This window comes from Ochotona princeps, chromosome 2 (assembly GCF_030435755.1).
Source record: "Ochotona princeps isolate mOchPri1 chromosome 2, mOchPri1.hap1, whole genome shotgun sequence".
NCBI classification, from domain to species: Eukaryota; Metazoa; Chordata; class Mammalia; order Lagomorpha; family Ochotonidae; genus Ochotona; species Ochotona princeps.
This window is the reverse complement of record NC_080833.1, coordinates 103,939,824-103,961,432: the sequence shown is the minus strand read 5'-3', so window position 1 is coordinate 103,961,432 and position 21,609 is coordinate 103,939,824. Positions and strand designations below refer to the sequence as shown.

The window sequence follows — 21,609 nt, the reverse complement described above, 5'->3', positions numbered from 1 at the left end:
GGCTGCACTGCGTGTGTCCGCTCATGGGAGTGAGGACAAAATGACAAAAGCAAGACGGCGATCATCTTGTGTCCACACCAGACACAACTCAGCCTCTCCCACCACGCCTTATCCAAGACAGAGAAACAGATAAAACTCCTTTATTAAATATATAAAGTAGGCGTTTGCCCTCCTAGGTGCTTCCACCACCACCACCGCACCTCCCTTTCCAAGTTACCTCCAGGAAGAGTAGTTAACTTGGCTGGGGGCATGTGTGTACGGCTGTCTGAACTCTCAAGCTCAGTTCTTTCCCTTGTGTTATCAAGCTTCATCCAATGAGGACATGGGTCTTCTCCCTTTTCCTCAAGACACCAGAGATGATACAAACACAGAGGCAGGGGAAGGCGAGGAAAGAATGCTGTGTGGCATTGCTCTCCGTTCCTAGCGCCAGGGACCAGACAGAGGTGATCAGCACAAAGTCAAGTCACACGCACAGGTACTGACTGCACCACAGATGCAGAGCATCGGGGGGCCCAGACTGTTCTTCAGTATATAGCCTCATCCATGTTGTCATCACTGTCACCCCCAAAATCCTCCCCATTGTCAAAATACGACATGATGTAATCAGTTTCCTGAAAAAAAAAATGTAGAGATCACCCATGAGCTTGGCATTCTTCCTGTTCCCTGTGTACCAGGCCCCTCCTCTCCCACTCCAAGCCCAGGACAGCCCTCCTGTTCCCTCTGCACCAGGTCCCTTCTCTCCCACTCCAAGCCCAGGACAGCCCTTCCACCTGTTATTGCTTTGAAAAGGAATCTGAGGGTCCCGGCACGATAGCCTAATGATTAAAGTCCTTGCATTGCACACGCCAGGATCCCATATGGTGTCAGTTCTAATTCCAGCAGCCCTGCTTCCCATCCAGCTCTCTGCTTGTGGCCTGGGAAGGCAGTCGAGGATGGCCCAAATTCTTGGGATCCTGCACCCACATGGGAGACCCACAAGAGGCTCCTGGCTACTGACTTCGGACCAGCTTGGCTCTGGCCATTGCAGCCACTTGAGGAGTGAATCAACAGAGGGAAGATGTTCCTTTCTGTCTCTGTGTATCTGACTCTCCAGTAATAATATTTATAGACAAGGAACCTGAGGCCAAAGCAAGCCTCTACTGCCGTGGTACTATCTATCCCAGAACATCTTGGCAGAAGGAGTTGAGGTCCCAGAGTTTGGGGAGCACTGAGGTAGAAGGAGGTTCCCTTCACCTCTTCATGTTCTTCTTCATCATACTCCTCTTCTTCCTCCTCTTCCTTTTCTTCTTTATCCTCATCTTCCTCTGAAGTCACCTCTTCCTCCTTCTTCTCTAGCGACTCATGTGAAAATGAATAGGAAAAGAGACTTAAATTCAGCTCTTAGAAGGGAGAAAAAACTGAAGCACACAGGGGCCAAGGGAGAGGAACTGGATCTGGGGTGCAGGAGGTCTCTACACATACTTCCCCCTCACCTCCAGTTTCTGTATGGTTTCCTCTTTCTCTTCTGCGGTCTTAGGGGGTTTCTTAGGGAGTAGAATGGGGGCCCCTGGTGGACGGATCAAGAAGTCAACCATCAGACAGCAAACCTCCCGGCTCTCTCCCTCAGCCTACCCTTCTGGAGAGAACATGCCACTCTGCTGCCCCCACGTGGCCACCCCAGCATCTAGCAACAGACCTTGAACTGGTAGGGGAAGGCAGAGGGCCTTCCAATCGCTGCTAGAACCTCTCCCTCCCTTTTCCAGAAACACTCACGCTCCTTCTGTAGCTTCCGCACTCGGATCTTTAGCTCCCGGGGTAGACGCCGCCAATCTAGGCACAGTAGGAACGTGAATATTAACAGGACCCTGCCGGGGGCTCTGAAGAGTAATGACTTGGTTTCAAAGGAGAGGACAGGGTGGGACAAAATTGTTCAGCACAGAGCCTGTAGGGGACACCTCCCAAGGAGTGGGGGTTAGTTAAGAGGTTTTTCAGGCAGACTCTAAGAGTATCTGGGAGCCCAGCTAAGGCTCTTGTTTGTAATCCTGAATAGATGGAGGGGCTAGATGAGACAGTTTGAAACAAGAGCAATAGATAAAAGGGTCCATCACCTACCTGGGTTCCAATCAATGGCATTGTCAATCGGCCCCGACATCTGATATTTGTCTGAGTAACGTTCCACATCTGAGGGGGTCAAGGGTCAAAGTTTTATCCCTTCAGAAGCCCTAGAACAGGGCTGTTCCCAAGGGTCCCTTTGTCCCAAACCCAGAGCCCAGGACATCAGCCCAAGTGGGGACCTAAGCACTAATCTGCGATTTCATCACCCAAAACTCTTGACAATTTATTTTTTCCTTCCACAGTTATATTGAGAAGTATGGTGCTGTAGGCAGGATACTGGCTAACAAAACCAGCATTTGGTAAAGCTCTTTATTTGGGGGTTCACATCAGGTCTCCCATCTAGGAAAGCACCAGTTGTCACTGCACTGAACTGCTGTAGCCCACACCAGCTGACAAACACCCACTGTCCCAACAATAGCACCTGCTTCTCCAGGCCCTCTTGGTCTCCCTGAGCTCCCTTCAGTCCACTAACTACTGGGAGCCCCAGCACCAGCCTCCTTCTGATTACTTAGCAATATCCAGACTGTTAGGTATTTTTTTTTAATATATCCCCCACTTTATGCATGTAAAATGGGATCTTAATACTTAATTTTTCCCACTGTTCCAAGGCTTTCGTGAGACTCAAAAACAAACCAGAAATACTGGCACACATTGCAGATACAGAAGTAATTAGGATCTGCTCGGCACATTTCCTGTGTCTCTCTGGCCCTCTGTGGTGTTGAGTATGGACACTGGCCACAACAGGTACCCCAACTGACCTCTCTTGGGGACAGCTGGCCGGATGAAGTAGGGGAGCTGCCTCATGGCCCCTCGTAGCTCCTGCTTCAGTGCCAGCACATACTCCCCTTCCTCTCCTGAGGGCAGGGGCACTGGCCGGAACTCCAAGGGCTAAGGAGGCAGGGGCAGCGTTTAGTTCAGGGAGAAAATGAGGGAGTACAAACCTCCCCTCACCCCCAATTTAATCTAATGCTCCCACTAAACAGAGGGCCGAAAGAGAGCTGGGAGGGGTTTGACATAGCCCTGTGAAAGCAGGGGATCTGGGAGTAACACCCCTTGTGACGGGGAACAACAGAGTTAGGGAGGGGCAAGATGAGGATGGTGTTTTGATGGGCCTGGCTCTAGGAATGCAAGGATTTGGGGTCACACACAGTCATCCTGGGGCATGTGGAAATCCTGGGGAAGGAAGGGAGACACTCACAGGGAACAGTGGAGAAGGCTGCAGGGTAGGTGGGGGCAAAGCATCCCCCTTCCCAATGCCCACGGCCTCCATGTTGAAGGTCAACTGGCCCCGGCCACGACCCCGGCCCCCACCCCGGCCGGCCATGGTGGAGGGGGCCTGGATATTCAGAGATCCAGTGAGAAAAACCTGATAAATAAAGAAACAAAGAGAAAAAAAAATACAGTAGATTGGACAGATAGCAAAGCAGGTACATGACACTCAACTTTCTCTCCCTGGGACTTGTAAAGCCCACAACATTCAACAAATTTTGGCTAAAGAACCACAGCGAGAGGCAAGGTATTTGTGAAAATACAACATGGATGAGACATGGTCCCAAGTGGACAGATCATTATAATACAATATAATTATAGTACAAAGGAGCAGGTGAGTAGACCCTTGGACAAAGTTTCTCTACATCCCCAAGACAGTCTGATGCTGTTACTACCTGCATTGCCACATACAGCCTTGGAATTCTTCTTCCCATCCTTCCAGCCCAATCCAATCCAATGTAATGCACTTCAGGGAAACATTAAGTATCTATCATAAAAAAGGTGTTGTCCTGCCCAGGCACTGTGGGGACACAGAGATGCCACCAGTCTCACCATCACTAAGGGGAAAGCAGCATTACAATCAAATTGATCTTTTTAAACGTCACTTACATAGAAGCTCAGGATCTTAACAGTGGACAGGACCAGATTCTGTAAACTGCCCATTATTCGCTTCTGGTAGCCTTTTGCTAAGGAACAGGTGCCCATTCTCTCCCAGGGCCATGCACACCACTCAGGTCAACCTGTCGAGGCTCTGCTGACCTTCGTCTCTAGTCATCAATGCTGAGCAATCTGAGCCAACCAGGAGGGGCAAGAAAATCACCCAACGAAAGTGAAACCCGAAGAAATGGCATCCCAATAGCAATGAGCGCCCAGATCTTGTTTTGAATTCCATTCTCCTATGAAAAGAACCAGGGATCTTTGGAAAAATAGTTGATTCCAGGACTATACAGAAAATACACAACCAGAGTTTGCAGCATTTTAAGGCACCATAATGTAAGGCATCCAAACCACACAGCCATACAGAGCCATGTCGGAGGGGTAAAGAGCCAACTGAAGGAGCTCCTGGTCGACAAAGCCAGAACAACATGGACCCCACAAATTAAACAAAGCAGCACAGTCCTAAAGTACAAAATAAATACTTATTCATCCACTTTGATGTAAACAACTGAACAAATGAACACATGGGGAAGCAAACAATGAATTTCAAATAATCATATGGACACCACACTTCTTAAACATGGACTGACACAATTTTGGAAAATCGGGGGTGACGGACAATAACTTTGTAGTGGAGTTATCACACACTACCTCAGCCGGATGACATCAGTAAATCATAAATTAGGTTGACGGTATACACCCTGGACATGATTTGTGACATGGCACTTTACCTCTGTCATCATCCTCCCCTAAACTCATAATCCCTATCTAATCACAAGAAAAACACCAAATTCCAATGGATGGGCAGCCCATGTTGTCTCTTCCATTGTCCTTCAACACTCAAGGCCATGAAAAATAGCAAGCCATCATAGCCCAGAGGAGCTTACATATAATGTACCACCCTGGATAGAACCCTGGAACATGAGAAGGGCAGGTTACAAATTAAAGACATCTGAGTCAAGCATGGACTTCAGTTCATAATAACATGGCAACTGGTTCATCATTTTTTTTAATTCATCATATTTATTTTTATTGGGAAGGCGGATAGAGAGAGAGGAGGAGAGACAGAGGAAGATCTTCCGTCTGATGGTTCACTCCCCAAGCAGCCACAACGGCTGGAGCTGAGCCAATCCGAAGCCAGGAGCCTCTTCTGGGTCTCCCATGCAGAGTCCCAAAGCTTTGGGGTGTCCTCGACTGCTTTCCTTGGCCACAAACAGGGAGCTGGATGGGAAGTGGAGCCGCCCATATGGTATCCCCGCGCGTTCAAGGCGAGGACCCTAAGCCACTGGGTCACCACGCCAGGCCTTGGTACATCATTTTTTAAAAAGATATTATATAATTGAGAAAATAAGGTCAGTGTTGTGGCACTGCATGTTATGTCACCACCCGTGACACTAGCATCATGGATACTGGCTCAGTCCCAACTACTTTACTTCCAAACCAGCTCCCTGCTAATGCACCTGGGAAAGCAGTAGAGCACAACCTACATACTTAGTCCCCTGCACCCAAGCAGGAAGCCCATATAAAATTTGCTCTCTCTTCTTTGCAAATAAATCTAAAAAAAAAAGGGGCGGGGGGGGGGAGAACAGGTACCCTGGCTCAACCGGCTAAACCTCTGCCTGCAAGCACAGGCACATTCCATATGGACACCAGTTCATGTGCTGGCTGCTCCACCTCCCATCCAGCTCCCTGCGAAAATAGTGGAGGATGGCTCAAAGCCTTGGGTCCCTGAAACCACGTGAAAGACCCAGAAAAAGCTCCTAGCTCCTGATTTCAGATTGACTCAGCTCTGGAAGCTGTGGCCACTTGGGGAGTGAACCAGCGGAGGGAAGATATTCTCTCTCTGTCTCTACTTCTCTCTATGTAAAATCTGCCTTTCCAGTAAGAATAAATAAATCTTCTTTAAAAATGGGGGAGTAGAGGGAAACTCTCAGTACTATCTGTCAAATTTTTCTGTAAATCTAACACAGAAAATAATATCTGTGAATTTTTAAAAAGAAACGTGAGGGCTCAGCACAGTCGCCTAGTGGCTAAAGTCTTCACCTTGCACACCGGGATCCTATACGGGCACCAGTTTATATCCTGACTACTCCACTTCCCTTCCAGCTCCCTGCTTGTGACCTGGGAAAGCAGTTGAGGCCTTGAGACACTGCACCCGAGTGGGAGACCCAGAAGAGGTTCCAGGCTCCTGGCTTTGGATTAGCTCAGCTCCAGCCATTGTGGCTCACTTGGGGAGTGAATCAGTGGACAGAAGATCTTCCTCTCTGTCTCTCCTTCTCTCTGTAAATCTAACTTTCCAATCAAAATAAATAAATCTCCAAAAATAAAAAGAAAAAAATTAAGAAAAATAAATAAGACTTTTTAATAAATAAATAAAGGAAAAGAAACTTGAATCTGAACAAAGAATTGTAGTTACTAGAGGCTGGGAAGAAGAGGGGACAGAGGAAGATTGAATAACAAATGAGACCAATCCACAGATAGAAGGAATAAGCTACTATCTTGCATAGGAAAGTGGGGTGACTTTCCTGAGTAAATAGAAGAAAGGCTCTCCAAGGCTCCAATCACACAGCAAAAATGATGAGAGAAATAATAATTACCCTGATATGATCAGCATACATTATCGTATTGAGATGTCACAATGTACTCCATAAATATTCAATGAATAAATTTTTTTAAAAGATTTATTTATTTATTTATTATTGGAAAGGCAGATTTACAGAGAGAAGAAGATACAGAGAGAAAGATCTTTCATTTGCTGGTTCACTCCTCAAATGACCCCAGTGGCCAGAGCTGAGCCAACACAAAGCAGGGAGGCAAGACCTTCTCCAGGTCTCCCATCTGGCTGCAGGGGCCCAGGCACTTGGGCCATCTCCTCTACCTTCCCAGGGCACAAGCAAGGTGCCAGATGATCAGCACCTATATAGGATCCTTGTGCTTGAAGGGGGAGGATTAGCCAATCTAGTCATTGTGCCAGGCCCAATAAAAATTTCTGAAAACAATTTTAAAAGGACGGTAAGCAAAAAAAAAAATTGAAAAAATTAAAAACAAATATGGGCCTGGCAGCGTGGCCTAGCAGCTCAAGTCCTTGCCTTGAATGCGCCAGGATCCCATATGGGCGCCAGTTCTAATCCCGGCAGCTCCACTTCCCATCCAGCTCCCTGCTTGTGGCCTGGGAAAGCAGTCAAGGACATCCCAAAGCCTTAGGACCCTGCACCTGCGTGGGAGACCTAGAAAAAGTTCCTGGTTCCTGGCTTTGGATCAGTGCAGCACTGGCCGTTGTGCTCACTTGGGGAGTGAATCATCACACAGAAGATTTTCCTCTCTGTATATTTGACTTTCCAATAAAAATTAAAAAAAAAGAAAAATTAAAAACAAGTAAATGCCACATTGCACAAAAAGAAAAGAGTCATGAGTCAAAATCCACCAATAACTAGTTTGTAAGAAAAAAATATTTTAGGGCCCAGTGCGATAGCGTAGTAATTAAAATCCTCGCCTTGAATGCGCTGGGATCCCATATGAGCGCCGGTTCTAATCCCCGCAGCCCCACTTCCCATCCAGCTCCCTGCTTGTGGCCTGGGAAAGCAGTCAAGGACATCCCAAAGCCTTGGGACTCTGCACCCACATGGGAGACCCAGAGAAGAACTCCTGGCTCCTGGCTTCGGATTGGCTAAGCTCCAGCCATGCGGCAGCTTGGGGAGTGAACCAACGGATGGAAGATCTCTCTTCCTCTCTGTATATATCTGACTTTCCAATAAAAATATATAAACCTTTAAAAAAATAATTTTAAAATAATTGTAGAAGATAAATTAGTTTGTTAAAAAAATACATACAGGATCCGGCAGCAGTGGCCTAGCGGCTAAAGTCCTCGCCTTGAAAGCCCTGGGACCCCATATGGGCGCCGGTTCTAGTCCCGGCAGCTCCACTTCCCATCCAGCTCCCTGCTTGTGGCCTGGGAAAGCAGTCGAGGACGGCCCAAAGCTTTGGGACCCTGCACTCGCGTGGGAGACCCGGAAGAGGTCCCTGGTCCCGGCATCAGATTGGCGCGTACCGGCCCATTGCGGCTCACTTGGGGAGTGAAACATCGGATGGAAGATTTTCCTCTCTTTCTCTCCTCCTCTCTGTATATCTGGCTTTCCAATAATAATAATAAAAAAAAATCTTTAAAAAAAAACATACAAATGTAAAAGTTGTTCATAAAGGGTGCACACTGTATGTACATTGACTTAATAGCTAAATCCTCCCCCTGCAAGTGCAGGGATCCCTTCGTGGTGCCAGTTTGTGTCCCAGCTGCTTCACTTCCCATCCAGCTCCCTGTTTATGGTGTGGAAAAGCAGCAAGGGATGGCCCAAAGCCTTAGGACCTGGCACTTGCAAGGTGGAGGATTAGACAATCAAGCCTGGCCCCAAATACAGTTCTAATAGCCAAAAAAATGGGGGGGCCATGTTCCATGGAGTTTGAGGTCAGACAACTCTAATTTCATTTCCAGATATTAAAATAAGTAACCCAAGGATACAGAGGAAAAGGACAAAATGTTATAGCATCCAGGCAATAAATTAAACTAGTGGTTGGGAAACTATAAACTACTCATTTCCTCTTAGCTGAGGAATTTACAAGTCTGAGCTGTTTAAGATCGTGACTGAGTCTAAATTCTTGAAGATGTCTAAGGTCCCCTGGACCCAGCCTGCTCCTCCTTAACAAGCACCTTCTCCCACATTCAGCCAGAACTTTGCTTCCCAAGTGTGCATGCCTCTGACTGTGCCAGAAGTTCCCAAGAGGCTGGTCTCGATAAACCATACAGAAAAACACTAGCAAGTACATTAAGGAAAACAGCATTTTGGTGGTTAAGAACATGGATTTGAGTCCCAGTTCCATCATTTCCTATTGCCTCTGACTATTCTTCTTCAAGCCTATTTACTTATCTTTAAAGTGGGATTAATAATAGTAACAATAATATTATTACTTTAAGTCATCCAACAAATATTTACTGAATGTTTATTACACATCAAACCGTTGTGTTGGGTGCTAGCGACATAATAGGAAGCAAAAGGGACAAAACTGTGGCATCTCCAGCCTAACACAGCCAAGCTTTCCACCACCTGCGCAGGTACATGGGGTGCGAGGCTCTCGGGCGGCCAGTGCGCCATTTGGCGCCAGGCTTCGCCTGCTGGCCGCCCGGCCAGGAAGTTCTGGAATTTGGTTTCTCTGATATGCTGCATGAGACGCTCCGTGCTGAACCCACAGTACTCTGAGAATATGTATTAGTCCTTAAGCTTTTCAAAGGCATTTAATCTTCCTCTGAAGAACCTGTAGTCACTTTATAGTGCCGATCACCAACATCAGCTCACTTAAAAGGCAAAATTCCGGGCTTTTCCAGCAGGATGCCCCATTACCTGATAGGATGAGGGATCAGCAGAGGGGTCACAGAAGGCATTACTATGACACTGACTGGCATTCAAGAACCATACTCGGGGCTAGAATGTGTAAGGCATACGTGGACCAATGCCCTGACACTCTGACCCCATTGGACGGTTTAGAAGGGCCGGTGGAGTCTATGCAGGAGGCATGACAGTCTATAGGACGCTCTGGGCTGACCAGAGCAACCTCTGGCATAGTTAACACTGGCTGGCAACAGGCCTGGTTGGAGAGCGTGGTGGAGGCCTTGGCTGCGTGGAGCCTACCACTAAGGGGCACAGGAACTGGAGGGAGGCTGAGTTCTGGTCGGGTCACAGTTGTAATCCCTTGGCACAAATATCAATTCGGCTTTGACGCACCATGCCGGATTAGACCACAGCACAGTTTGGTGCTCTGGAGGACCAGGATAGACGTTGGACGGGCTCGGCTAGGCCTCAACCCCATCTGAGCCATATATGAGATATGCGTGGGTATGGACGAGCCGTGGCTGGGCTGAAACTCTCAACAGCAGGAACCAGAATGGATTGAAGAGCGGTGCTGGCCGAAGGACCTGCTGGAATGCGTGAAGCCCGACACCATGAAGGAGTCGGAGGGAGGAACCTGAACAGATCCTCTGACAGGACACTGACTCTACAAATAAACGCAAGAAGCATGGAGGTAAATAACCCAGAAGAGGCTTTGGAATGTGACCCACTGGAATACACTTGGCTCGGGTTGGGGCAGACCAGGCTGAGTCGGTTCACGTCATCCACTGGCAAGCCCAAGTGCTGAAACTGTGTGGGGGCCTGGCCGGGTTTGGTTGCGATAAAAAAAAAAAAAAAAAAAAAAAAAAACAGTACAAAACACAAAATGCCAAGGTGAAATGGCCTGTGCTAGCAGGGAATGCAACACCCGACCAGCACTCCTCCCACTGGTTTAGGTGAGGGACAAGAGTGTGATGGGCAGAGCCGGGGAGAGATGCGATACTCATTGGTTCCAATAGAGGTCGGGGCTCAGAAGAGAACCAACCCAGGGGTTAAAACCATCAGCTGATCGGAGTGATGGACGGTGGCGGGCACTGTGCTTACTAGTAGTACATGTAGGAGCCTGGACTGGGAATGCCTCAAAGTTTTTTTTAGGGAGATTCCCCTGAACAAAATGGAGGAATCAAAGCATTAATCAAAAAAAGATGGAAAATGGAGTAGATGAATCAACCACCTCAGCTTTATGCTTGCAGCGGAAAACTGGACAAGGGGAAACCCTAAGACGGACTATGCCAATCAGTGGACTCTGCACCAGCCTCATCATACCTGGACTGTTGCTGATGATATGTTGGTGCTTCTGATTGATCGAGGTGACGCTCTGCTGGCTCTGCCTACAAACCTGAGAGGGCCTCCCTAAGAGGCGGTTGAACTTGAACTGGACAAGTGGGATGCTGGACTCTGTATGGTGTAAACTTTTAATTAGGGAATCTCAACGGAACTTGAGCTGTGGTTATGCATCAAGGTGAAGGAATTCATGATGGGGGAAGGGTTTGGGGTGAAGGGGGGGGAATCCCAGTACCTATGAAATTGTGTCATGTAATGCAATGTAATTAATGAATAAATGAATATTAAAAAAAAAAAAAAAAAAAAAAACTGTGGCATCCGTGGGGTATCGATGGTGCCCACGTTCTGGGAGAGTCATTGGTGTAGAGATGACATCTCAGCCACGGGACTGGGAGAGATCCCTAAAGGGGTGTACCCAGGGGCAGAGGCCAGAGGCACTCGTAATTTGCTTTATTTGTAATAAAAAGGCAGTAAATTAACATTCTTATCAATCTAGAACTCAAGGAAATCCAAAGTTTTTTTTTTAATATTTCTATGAGGGGCTGGTGCTGTGGCTTCACAGGTAAAGCTATAGTGTGTATCAAGTCCCAGCTGCTCCACCTCTGATTCAGCTCCCTGCTCAAGTGCCTAGGAAAAGGAGAGCAACGAGGCCTTTGCCATCCATGTGGGAAACCAGGATGAAGCTCCTGACTCATGCCTTCAGCTTGGCCCAGCTCTGGCTGTTCTGGCCATCTGGGGAGTGAACCAGCACTTGGAAGATCTATTTCTCTCTCTTTGTCTCTCTCTCTCCTTCTCTCTCCATCTCTGTGTGTAGCTCTACCTTTCAAATTAATACATCTTTGAAAGGCTAACTGGCTAAAATTTTAGTTATTTGAGAAGCAAAGAGCTCTCATTTGTTGAGTCGCTGCTTAGATGCTCATCACTGGAGACTGGTAGATGTTGAGAGCCAGGAGCCAGGAACTCCAACTAGGTCTCCCACATGGATGGATGGCAATAATATCTGCCTCCCAGGGTGTGGACTAGCAGGATGCCAGAGCTAGGCATCATCTGAGGCCCTCTGATAGGCAACACAGCCATTTTAACCGCTATGCAACATGTCAGCCCAAATCCAAACTGTAAAACACCACCACTACAGAAAAAACTGGGCAAAGGACCTGAATGGGCAGTTGATAAAAGAATGACCAATACAACCACACTTCACCCTGCCAAGTTGACAAATACTGAAATAATAATCAGGTTATAGTAAGTTTTTTTAAAGATGTATTTATTTTTATTGGAAAGTCAGATATACAGAGAGGAGGAGAGACAGAGACGAAAATCTTCTGTCTGATGATTCACTCCCCAAGTGAGCCGCAACGGCTGGTGCTGAGCTGATCCGAAGCCAGGAACCGGGAACTTCCTCTGGGTCTCCCATGCGGATGCAGGGTCCTAAGGCTTTGGAATGTCCTGGACTGCTTTCCCAGGCCTCAAGCAGGGAGCTGGATGGGAAACAGGGTTAGAACAGGTGCCCATATGGGATCTCAGTGCCCATATGGGAATCTTGACATGTGCAAGGTGAGGACTAGGCTACTGCGCTGGGCCCTATCATGAGTTATTTTTCAGACATGCTTTTTCATGCCTCACACAAAGACTATAAATAAAATCTTTAAAAGGAGCAATTTGATCACTAGAATCAACAACCTTTTAAACATTTAGAAGCTTAATCCAATAATCTCATTTTTAAAATATACTCACAAGAAATCATCATCCATATGGTCAGAGAAAGAAGTACAATATGTTCATCACAAAGTTATTTGTAGTAGAAAAATTCTGCCCAACAACAAATGAATGGCTAAAAAAAATTAAACATCTATTTTAGCCTACACTATAGCTACAAAATTATGACTTCAAATAATATTTAAAGTCAGAAAAATGTTTATAATACATACTGGCAGAAGATATAATAAAAATTGCATTTATTTTATGGCCTTACCTTTGTTTGCCACACACACTTGTATATATACACAGAGAAAAAGAATCTGAAAGCACACGCAGCAAAATATTATCACTATAACACAATCACTAAACTGTAGGTGTTGGGCCTGGTGCGGGAGCCTAGCGGCTAAAGTCCTCACCTTGAACACACCAGGATCTCTTATGGGCACCAGTTCTAATTCCAGCAGCCCTGTTTCCCATCCAGCTCCCTGCTTGTGGCCTGGGAAAGTAGTCGAGGATGGCCCAAAGCCTTAGGACCCTGCACCCGCGTGGGAGACCTGGAAGAAGCTCCTGGCTCCTGGCTTTGGATTGGTGCAGCACTACCATTGCGGTCACTCAGGAAGTGAATCATTGGCTGGAAGATCTTCCTCTCTGTCTCTCCTCCTCTCTGTATACCTGCCTTCCCAATAAAAATAAATAAATCTTTTTTAAAAACTGTAGGTGCTTTTCTTAAATCTTTATTTTTTCCCATATTTTCTTGAATAAATGTCTACCACTTCTATAATCAAAATCAGATTTTTTTTTTTTTAGGAATACAACCAGGATACTCTGGTTTCTCTTCAGATTGTATAAATCTTTCGCCTTTTACTAAAGGAATACAACCAGGGTAGATCTCTTTTTTAATGAAAGCCTGGAATGCATTTCATTGAGTTACCTATTTTTCATTTAGAACATTTGAACAATTGTCCAAAAAATGGAAATACCTATTGGAATGAACAGGGAGTTGTCTTACCAAAGACGTGCAGAAAAGTTGGGTAACAATTGGCTGACCTGTTCGAGGAGGGGTGCATGGTTAGGACTCCTGATTACTGCAAGCCTCATTGTCTAGCAGTGTGTTTGTCACACTCTAGGTGCTCAACATATGTTTGTTGAATGAACAAGCGAATAAATACATTATTTCTTGGCAAAAGAGACATCCCGATTCCTAAGGCCTTCTTTGTCATCCCAATTCTCGCACTTTCTTCTCTGGATCAAGAGGACAATTACAAAACTGCTATATTACAAACCGCTAATGAAACAGCTCTAATTACAATCGTCTTTTCATGATCCTTAATTAAGTTAGGAGTTTAAATTCTGCCTCTCTCACCAGAGGGCAGGTTCCTGCAAATCAGTCACACGCAATGAATGTTTATTGGGCACTATGTATTAAATATTAGAACTGCCCTCCAAAATCTTACGTTCTAAGAAGGACAGAAATATTAAAAATGAGAATGTCTACTAAGTGCTCTCCTAGAAAGCATGCATAAAATGGAGAATGCTCAACTCTGCAAGATGTGCGTTCCAGAACAGCTACAGGTAGACGGTAGCATTCCAGCTGAGTCTTGGCAGGTAGCAGTAGTCTGGGAAGCTTACAGACTGTGGGATAACATTAACAGATATGGGCCAGTTGATGTCACAGCAAAGAGTCTGAGCTAACAGGGTGACTCCTTCCCACTTTCTGTTTTAATACGAATCTTGCTGATACGCAATAGAGAACTAGGGTTCTCTGGTTTACAATCAATACAGCAACGGGAAGCGCGGGGAGGAAGCCGGAGGGGGCTCAGCCAACAGCTGCCGGAAAGCCTTGTCCACCCTGTAGCCTGGCCCGCTTCAACTAGCCGGGGAGTGATAACTCGAACCCGGTCGCAGCCACCGGGTCAGAACCTTACCTGCTGCCCCTACCCCAGGCGAAGCCCACGCCGCCGCCAACTTGAATTTTGCTCTACTTCCTCCTGCCGGTGGCGTCCTAGGCCCGCCCCCCACAGCTCCTCATTGGCGGTTCTCCCAGCCAATCTAGGAGACGCGGAGGAGCGAGGTCCGCCCACTTAAAGCCCGGCTGCAGAGGAGCGAGCTGGGGGACCAGCGGGCAGCGAGGCTTGGGAGGCTGGGTGCGCCACCAGGGGTCAGTGATTTGTGACTTCACCCCAGATGGAGGAGCCTCTGGCTGGCGAAGAGGTTCGCAGGCGGTACCTGAAGACGCTTAGATCTCTGTTGAGGATGCCTCCAAGGAGAGGCCAAAAAAGGGGGAGCCCCTGCAATGAGAGGAATCCCTAATGAAAGCTGCTTTTTAGGGATCAGACTTTTTGGTGACTTCTCCATTACTACAACCTCTCCTTCAGTTCTGCACTGCCTCCCTCCAGCACCGTTGATGTTCTGTGGGCTGTTGCCATGTCTGTGAGAAAAGTGGGGAGTGGATTTGGGGGAAAGAAGGACTGGGCATGGGTGAATAGGGTTTCTGTGTTTTCCACTGACTGTAGCTGCTCCAAGTCCCGTAGTAAAGGGGGTCAGGGTGGAAGGGTAAGTGCTACTTTCTCAAGAAACAGAAACAGAAAGGAGTTGTGGGTTGGGAGATGAAATATAGGAGTTAGCCAACAAGGACATCCTGGAAGTCAGAGAAAACGGCCTCTAGACGAGGAGCAGATAAAGCGACCAGTCTTTGGGTAAGGACCAAAGCATACCTGTGAATCTGAGAGAACTTGCTTAACCACCCCCCTCTTGGTTTCCTCATAGCCAGTGATAGTAGCTCTTATCTTCTGGAATTGCTATGAGGATTGACAATATGTAGGTAAAACTTGGCACATAGGTGGCATCCAAAAACTGGTAAAAATGGATACTTTCCCTGCAAATAGTTCTCTTCTCCTTGCCTAGAGATGTTACTTTAAAAAAAGAAAGTTTTTTTATTTAAAAGAGAGAGAGCCATAGCAGCCAGGGCTGGGCTAGACTGAAATCAGGAGCCAGGAATTCTACCCAGGTCCCACCTGTGAGTGACTTACACTGCTTTCCCATGGCAGTGAAGCAGCCAGGACTTGAACCAACAGTCACATAGGATGCTGGCATCACAGCCTTTGCCTAACTCTCTGTAACCCTCTGGACCATATCTTGGGCCCCAGGAATGTTGTTTTTAGATTCCTGGGTCAGGGGGCCTCCAGCCTCTAAATTATCTCTGAATCCTAAGTACATATCCCAAATCCTTAGCATTCTTCCCTTATCCCCCCACTCCCCATGGTACCTTCCAGCTGGACAGAAATTCATTCCTAAAATATGCAGATGGAAACTATGGTAACCATGGAGACAGGGCAGGTGGCAAGGAGAAGCAGACAGCAAGAGGGGTGGGTAGTGACAGAAAGAAAAGACCAGGAGCAATTAGAACAGATCCCTTCAAGCAAGACGGGAAATTAATGAGTCTAAGCAAGAGAGTAAAGAAATACAATGACAGGGTGTGTTGGTTGGTTCCTCCTTTCCCTGCCTAGCTTTCTCCTCCCAAGATTATGGGAAGGAAGCATCTGGGAATGCCCCTAGACCCCAGGCAACTAACTACCTTCCTCAGATCATCTAAAGGAGCTCAGGTCCAGATTTCTCTGTGCAGTGGATTCCCTTTTGGTCGAGGTGAGGTAGTGCTCTGATCTCCGGTCTGACTGCCTACCTACATACGCCCCCCCCCCCCCCCCCACTGCGGATCCCAATCGCCTGTCTACACCCCTCTGCAGAGTGTGTCGTGTGCGGTGTGTGACAGGTTAAGTCTGGCGCACAGAGCATATAAGCAAACCAAGTAGAGGAGGGTGGGGGTGGATGGAGATCTGCTGAAATTCCGCCAAGAATTTGGATGGTCCCTGTCTGGGTCTCGGAGTCATTCCGAAAGCGACACTTAGGTTTATTGAGGTTTGGGGAAGGTCAGCTAAGAAAGGGAAGGCAGGATTGGAGCCTCTAGGTTTTTCAGGGTTTATGCGTGCATGAGTGGGGGAGCGGTTTGGTGCCAGACGCCCCCACCCGAAGAAACAGGGCTAAAAATAGCCCAGGAGAGCTCCGCCCCCATTCCCTCCCCCCCCCCCCCAGCTTCTCTCCTCCGAGCCGGCGCTGTGCCCGGGGCGCACCGGGAGGAGGGACCAGGATCCGGCGCAGATACTGACTCCAAGGGAACCCGGGTCCCCCCGCCCCAACGCCATGTGGGCCCCTGAGAACCTGGCTCCGCCACCCTGGCTGCCCGGTGGACCCGGCCTCAATCCCGGCCCTGCAGAGACTCTGCGGATATCCAGGTATCTATTAGGGCACATAGCCTGGGAGGGGGAAAGAGCAAGGAGTGACGGGGAACATAGCAGGAGCAGAAGAAACCCCCAATTCTCCCTCCACCCGTTTTAGGTCCCAAACGCAAGCTGCTTCCCTCCCCTTACCCATTTTTGGGGGCTGTGGCAACCTAAAAGAGGTTAGGAATGGGGATATGTGTTTGTATGGAAGCATGTGTGTGGGTGGGCGGCGTTCAGCATTCTAGAAAGGGGAATTCCAAGTGTGGATAAGAAAAGGGGGGTGCTGGAGAGGTCTGATAAGCCGTGGGGTGAGGGTGGGGGCACGGATCTCCTTGCGCGTGCACGTACGTATTTTGCACGCGCGCTCATCCTTCAGTGCGGGTGCACCCTTCCCACCTCCTCTGGCATGCGCTGGGTGGGGGGGGGGCGGTGAGAGAAAGCTAAAAGGCATGAGTTAGAGGAAGGACCGTGTACTGCCTCACACCGGATGCCCCCCACCGCTGCCTCCGTTTCCTTGCTGAATCCGTCCATAAGAGCCATCTCTTTCTTGTAGGGTTCAGCTTCATCACTGAGACCCCAGGCCTCCGTCAACCTCCACCCCCAGGCCCCTAGCCATCTTCAGCAGGTCCCAGTCCCGGCTCCATCAGTGCCCTCGCTCCAGCCGCAGCTATGCTGCACACCGAGGGCCACGCTCTGCTTCGGGCTGTGGGTCAGGGTAAGCTGCGCTTGGCCCGTTTGCTTCTGGAAGGGGGCGCCTACGTGAACGAGGGTGATGCCCAGGGGGAGACTGCGCTAATGGCGGCCTGCCGGGCCCGCTACGACGACCCCCAAAACAAGGCGCGCATGGTACGCTACCTCCTGGAGCAAGGCGCGGACCCCAACATCGCAGACCGCCTAGGGCGCACGGCTCTCATGCATGCTTGCGCCGGAGGTGGGGGCGCCGCGGTGGCTTCGCTGCTTCTTGCGCACGGCGCAGACCCCTCCGTCAGAGATCACGCGGGCGCCTCTGCGCTGGTCCACGCCCTGGACCGTGGGGACCGGGAGACCCTTGCCACGCTGTTGGACGCCTGCAAGGCCAAGGGCACAGAAGTCATCATCATCACCACTGACACCTCGCCCTCGGGCACCAAGAAGACGCGTCAATATCTCAATTCTCCACCGTCCCCGGGGGTGGAGGATCCTGCTCCCGCCCCACCCAGCCCCGGGGTCTGCACATCGCCTTCAGAAATACAGCTTCAGACTGCTGGAGGAGGAGGAGAAAGAGGAGGAGGGCGTGGGTTGTTATCCCCTCGCGCCCAGGAGGAGGAGGAGAAACGGGACGTATTTGAATTCCCTCTTCCTAAGCCCCTCGATGACCCTTCCCCTTCAGAGCCGCTCCCCAAACCACCTCGTCACCCCCCGAAACCACTAAAGAGGCTCAACTCCGAGCCCTGGGGCCTCGTGGCCCCTCCACAACCGGTTCCACCTGCCGAAGGGAGACCGGGGATCGAGCGCTTGACCGCCGAATTCAATGGCCTGACCCTGAGCGGCCGACCTCGTCTTTCCCGACGTCACAGCACGGAAGGCCCGGAGGATCCGCCCCCTTGGGTGGAGAAAGTGACGGGCGGGGGTCCTCTCTCCCGCCGAAACACAGCGCCTGAGACTCAGGAGCCTGGTCCCCCTTCAGGATTGAGACAGAAACTGAGCCGTATGGAGTCGTTGGAGCTCGACACCCCCGGACACTTTTGCACCGACTCGCCTGAGTGCAGCCGTCTGGCCTTGGAGCGTCGCCGGTACAGCGCCTCCCCGCTGGCCTTCCCTCCAGCCGCCTCGGCTCCTTCCCCGCGCCAGTCCCAGGAGAGTCTGCCGGGAGCCGTCTCTCCGCTGAGCGGACGGAGGCGGAGTCCCGGGCTGCTGGAGCGCAGGGGCTCGGGGACGTTGCTCCTGGACCACATCTCGCAAACACGCCCAGGTTTCCTGCCTCCACTCAACGTCAGTCCCCACCCTCCCATCCCCGACATCCGTCCCCAACCCGGGGGCCGGGCGCCTTCCCTACCTGCTCCTCCCCAAGCGGGGGCGCCAGGCTCTCCCAGGACCAAGCGCAAGTTGGTGAGACGCCACTCCATGCAGACTGAGCAGATACGCCTGCTAGGGGGTTTCCAGAGTTTAGGTGGGCCAGGGGAACCAGGGCGTTGAGAGGTCTGAGAGGAGCCAAGGGAGGGTGGGCAGCAGGGAACTTGATGGGACAGGTGGATCGGCTTACACACGCACACAGATACACTTATGCCACAGACATAGCGATCTTCTGCATGTGCTCACGGCGCGGTGCACGCACATATGGGTCAACGTGATGTGTCCACAAGCACAGGAATCTTATTAGCAGGGAAAGGCAAGCACTCTGTATTTACCGAATGTATAGACACATGCACTCATGCCTGAACATTTCACATGCACAAGGGATTGTTTGTGCACCCACAGGCACAACACACTAATAAACACAGAGGACCACTGGGTCCCAAGCATCTGTTCAGAAACAGTGGGGGAATCTTACTTTGTGGGTCATTGTCTGTATTTTTGCCCTCCTGCTGAAGCAAGTCCGTGCTTTCCATGTATGCCGTACAACACAGCCTCTCATGATTCTGCACACTGGACTCTCTTCATGAATACACCACTTAGTGCTACAGGTCCTGCCTCTGCAGACCTGGCCCTATGTTCACACCCTGTTTCAGCCCCACTCACCTTGCAGGATATCTTTTCATTCTTGGGCGTTCCTGCAGCCAGTCCCTGCCCCCTCAATACTACTGCTGCCCTCCTACTCTCAGCTTGACTTCTCAACTTCCTGCTTTTATTCCCACCCTGTTCTTCCCCCAGCCACCACTAACAGGTTGACTCATTTTCCCAGGGGGTGGTGGGTCATGGGCTCTAAGCTGCTCTTCTGTCTGTCTGAGCTTATGAACACCCCCCACAGATAGAAGTGGGGAGGAACCCTAAATAACACCTCTCTCCACTTGACTTATCAAATAAATGTGTTTGGAAGTCTTTGTTTTGTCACTTCTGCCTGGAGGCATGGGGAATGAGGAGTGAGAAATTAGGAGTGGGGAGGGAGGGTGATTCTAATTTATAGCTGTAATCATCTAGCGGGGGTAGTTACAGATTTCAGCTACCTTCTCTCCAGGAGTCCAACTAACTGTGATAGTAGGGGGGAAAGGCAAGAATATCCTGTGCCCTGAAGGTCTTAAGGCATTTGATGGGCTTTCATTTGCTGCAGTCTTTCCTGTCTCCATTCTTTATTATTGTTTTTTAAAGATCTATTTATTTTACTTTACAGAGACTCTTTCATCCATGATTCACTCCTTAAATGATCGCAAAGACCCACTAAATCACAACCCATTTACAGCCCACAACAAACCTGTTAGATTCGCTGACCACCAGGGAAGGAACACATCAGCCACATACAGAAAAGGATTTAGATGGCATTTATTCCAGGGAACCTTGGTCACAGGCTTCCCTTCCCCATAACAGAAAGTCAGGCGTGAACCAGGGAGCTACAGAGGAAAGCAAAGCCTGGAAAAGATGTACTGAGGAGTTTTAAATCCTCCTTGACATGGAGGCTGAAGCGGGGTTGCTTTGGACCTTATTTGCTGCGAAATATTGTTTTGTGTCCTTCATTGGTGCAGCAGTTGCCTGAAGGGGTGCCAGAATTCCATCCCTTCCGGGGTTGTAGCCTTAGGTCTGAATGTCCTACTGGGCTGGAAGCAAGCTCCGCCCTCCTCTGGTAACCGTGGGAACCGTCAAAGCCATTCTTAATCTCTTTGAAGATTCCTACCAACAGTTCCTTCCCTACACCATCAACAAAAATGTTCCAGTAGATGAACTGTTCCTTTTTCAAACTTCCTATTTCTTGACTATTCATAATTTTTATTTGGGGCCCAATTGTATTTCATCAGGTGGATTTCATCCATTTTCTTCTACTTGTGACCCTATTTCTCTATCCTTGATTTCTAAACTACTATTGGAGAGATGGGGGGGGCACCTACTACAACCACACAAATGGCACAGTGGTCAACTGATGTGTGTGTGTGTGTGTGTTACAGAGACAGAGAGATTCAAGGATTTCAGTCTTTCTTAATCTGTTCTGTAGATTTCTCAGTTTGTTGGATTTCTGTTTATATCTGTCTCTCAAAAGGGAAGTAAAGTGAGCCATCCATTCCACTCTGTAACTCCCTCAGTGGAATCAGAAAATTACACAATATGGCATAGCGAAACATGAAAATGTGGGAAATCATAACGCCTGCGTTGGGCAGTGCTCAGACTTGCAGGTAGGACACATGCATCCCATATTGGAGTGCCTAGGCTTGACACCTAACTCTGGCTCCTCACTCCAGTTTTCTACCAGTGCAGAACCTGGGAGGCGGCTATGATGGGTAACTACAGCGGTTCCTGCCACCCACACTGGGAGTCCTGCAGTGAGCTGTCAGCTTCACTCTTTAGCTGGCCAATCCTGCCCATTTGGAGAATTTGAAAAGTGAACCAATGGGTGGAAACACGGGCATTCTTCTCTTTCAGTTAAATTAATAAATCTTAAAACACACACACACACACAGACACATTTTGAACCTCCCCTTGCCATACCCTAACTACTTAACTTTGGGTCATTTACATAGTCTTCTGAGCATCATTTTTTTTAAATTATTTTTTATTGGAAAGGCAGATCAGATGTATGGAGAGAAGGTGAGAGAAAGCTCTTCCACCCACCGGTTCACTCCCCGAGTGGTCCAAATGGGGTCTCCCATGCCAGGCCCTAACACCAATTTTCTTCTCTGTAAAATAATAAAATCTACTTAGTATGCTTATTGAATAAGACAAGGCGTTAAAGGACCCTGCACAGAATTTGCTCGTTACATTGCCAATAGCAT

At 48.9% G+C, this 21,609-nt stretch overlaps 2 protein-coding genes across 7 annotated transcripts; one reads left to right on the top strand and one right to left on the bottom strand.

The window, feature by feature from the left end:
• Window positions 1–124: 124 nt before the first annotated feature.
• On the bottom strand, window positions 125–17,706 carry POLR3GL (RNA polymerase III subunit GL). Of its 5 annotated transcripts, none has more exons than XM_058660168.1 (8): window positions 17,570–17,692; window positions 3,293–3,460; window positions 2,853–2,982; window positions 2,092–2,160; window positions 1,753–1,809; window positions 1,473–1,546; window positions 1,234–1,338; window positions 125–611 (listed from the first exon to the last, which is right to left on the bottom strand). In XM_058660168.1, exons 2-8 carry the CDS (start codon window positions 3,416–3,418, stop codon window positions 525–527), a joined length of 648 nt encoding a protein of 215 aa, XP_058516151.1. In that variant the 5' UTR covers window positions 3,419–3,460; window positions 17,570–17,692; the 3' UTR covers window positions 125–524. The 5 variants fall into 5 exon arrangements, with proteins under 5 accessions (XP_058516151.1, XP_004581885.1, XP_058516152.1 ...); XM_004581828.3 differs by lacking the exon at window positions 17,570–17,692 and adding an exon at window positions 14,363–14,472; XM_058660169.1 differs by lacking the exon at window positions 17,570–17,692 and adding an exon at window positions 13,447–13,911.
• ANKRD34A (ankyrin repeat domain 34A) lies at window positions 16,436–19,724 on the top strand. Of its 2 annotated transcripts, XM_058660167.1 has the most exons (3): window positions 16,436–16,726; window positions 16,830–16,893; window positions 17,268–19,724. In XM_058660167.1, the coding sequence occupies exon 3, from the start codon at window positions 17,384–17,386 to the stop codon at window positions 18,887–18,889; it is 1,506 nt and encodes a 501-aa protein (XP_058516150.1). In that variant the 5' UTR covers window positions 16,436–16,726; window positions 16,830–16,893; window positions 17,268–17,383; the 3' UTR covers window positions 18,890–19,724. The 2 variants fall into 2 exon arrangements, with proteins under 2 accessions (XP_058516150.1, XP_058516149.1); XM_058660166.1 differs by lacking the exon at window positions 16,830–16,893.
• The last annotated feature ends 1,885 nt before the right edge of the window (window positions 19,725–21,609 follow it).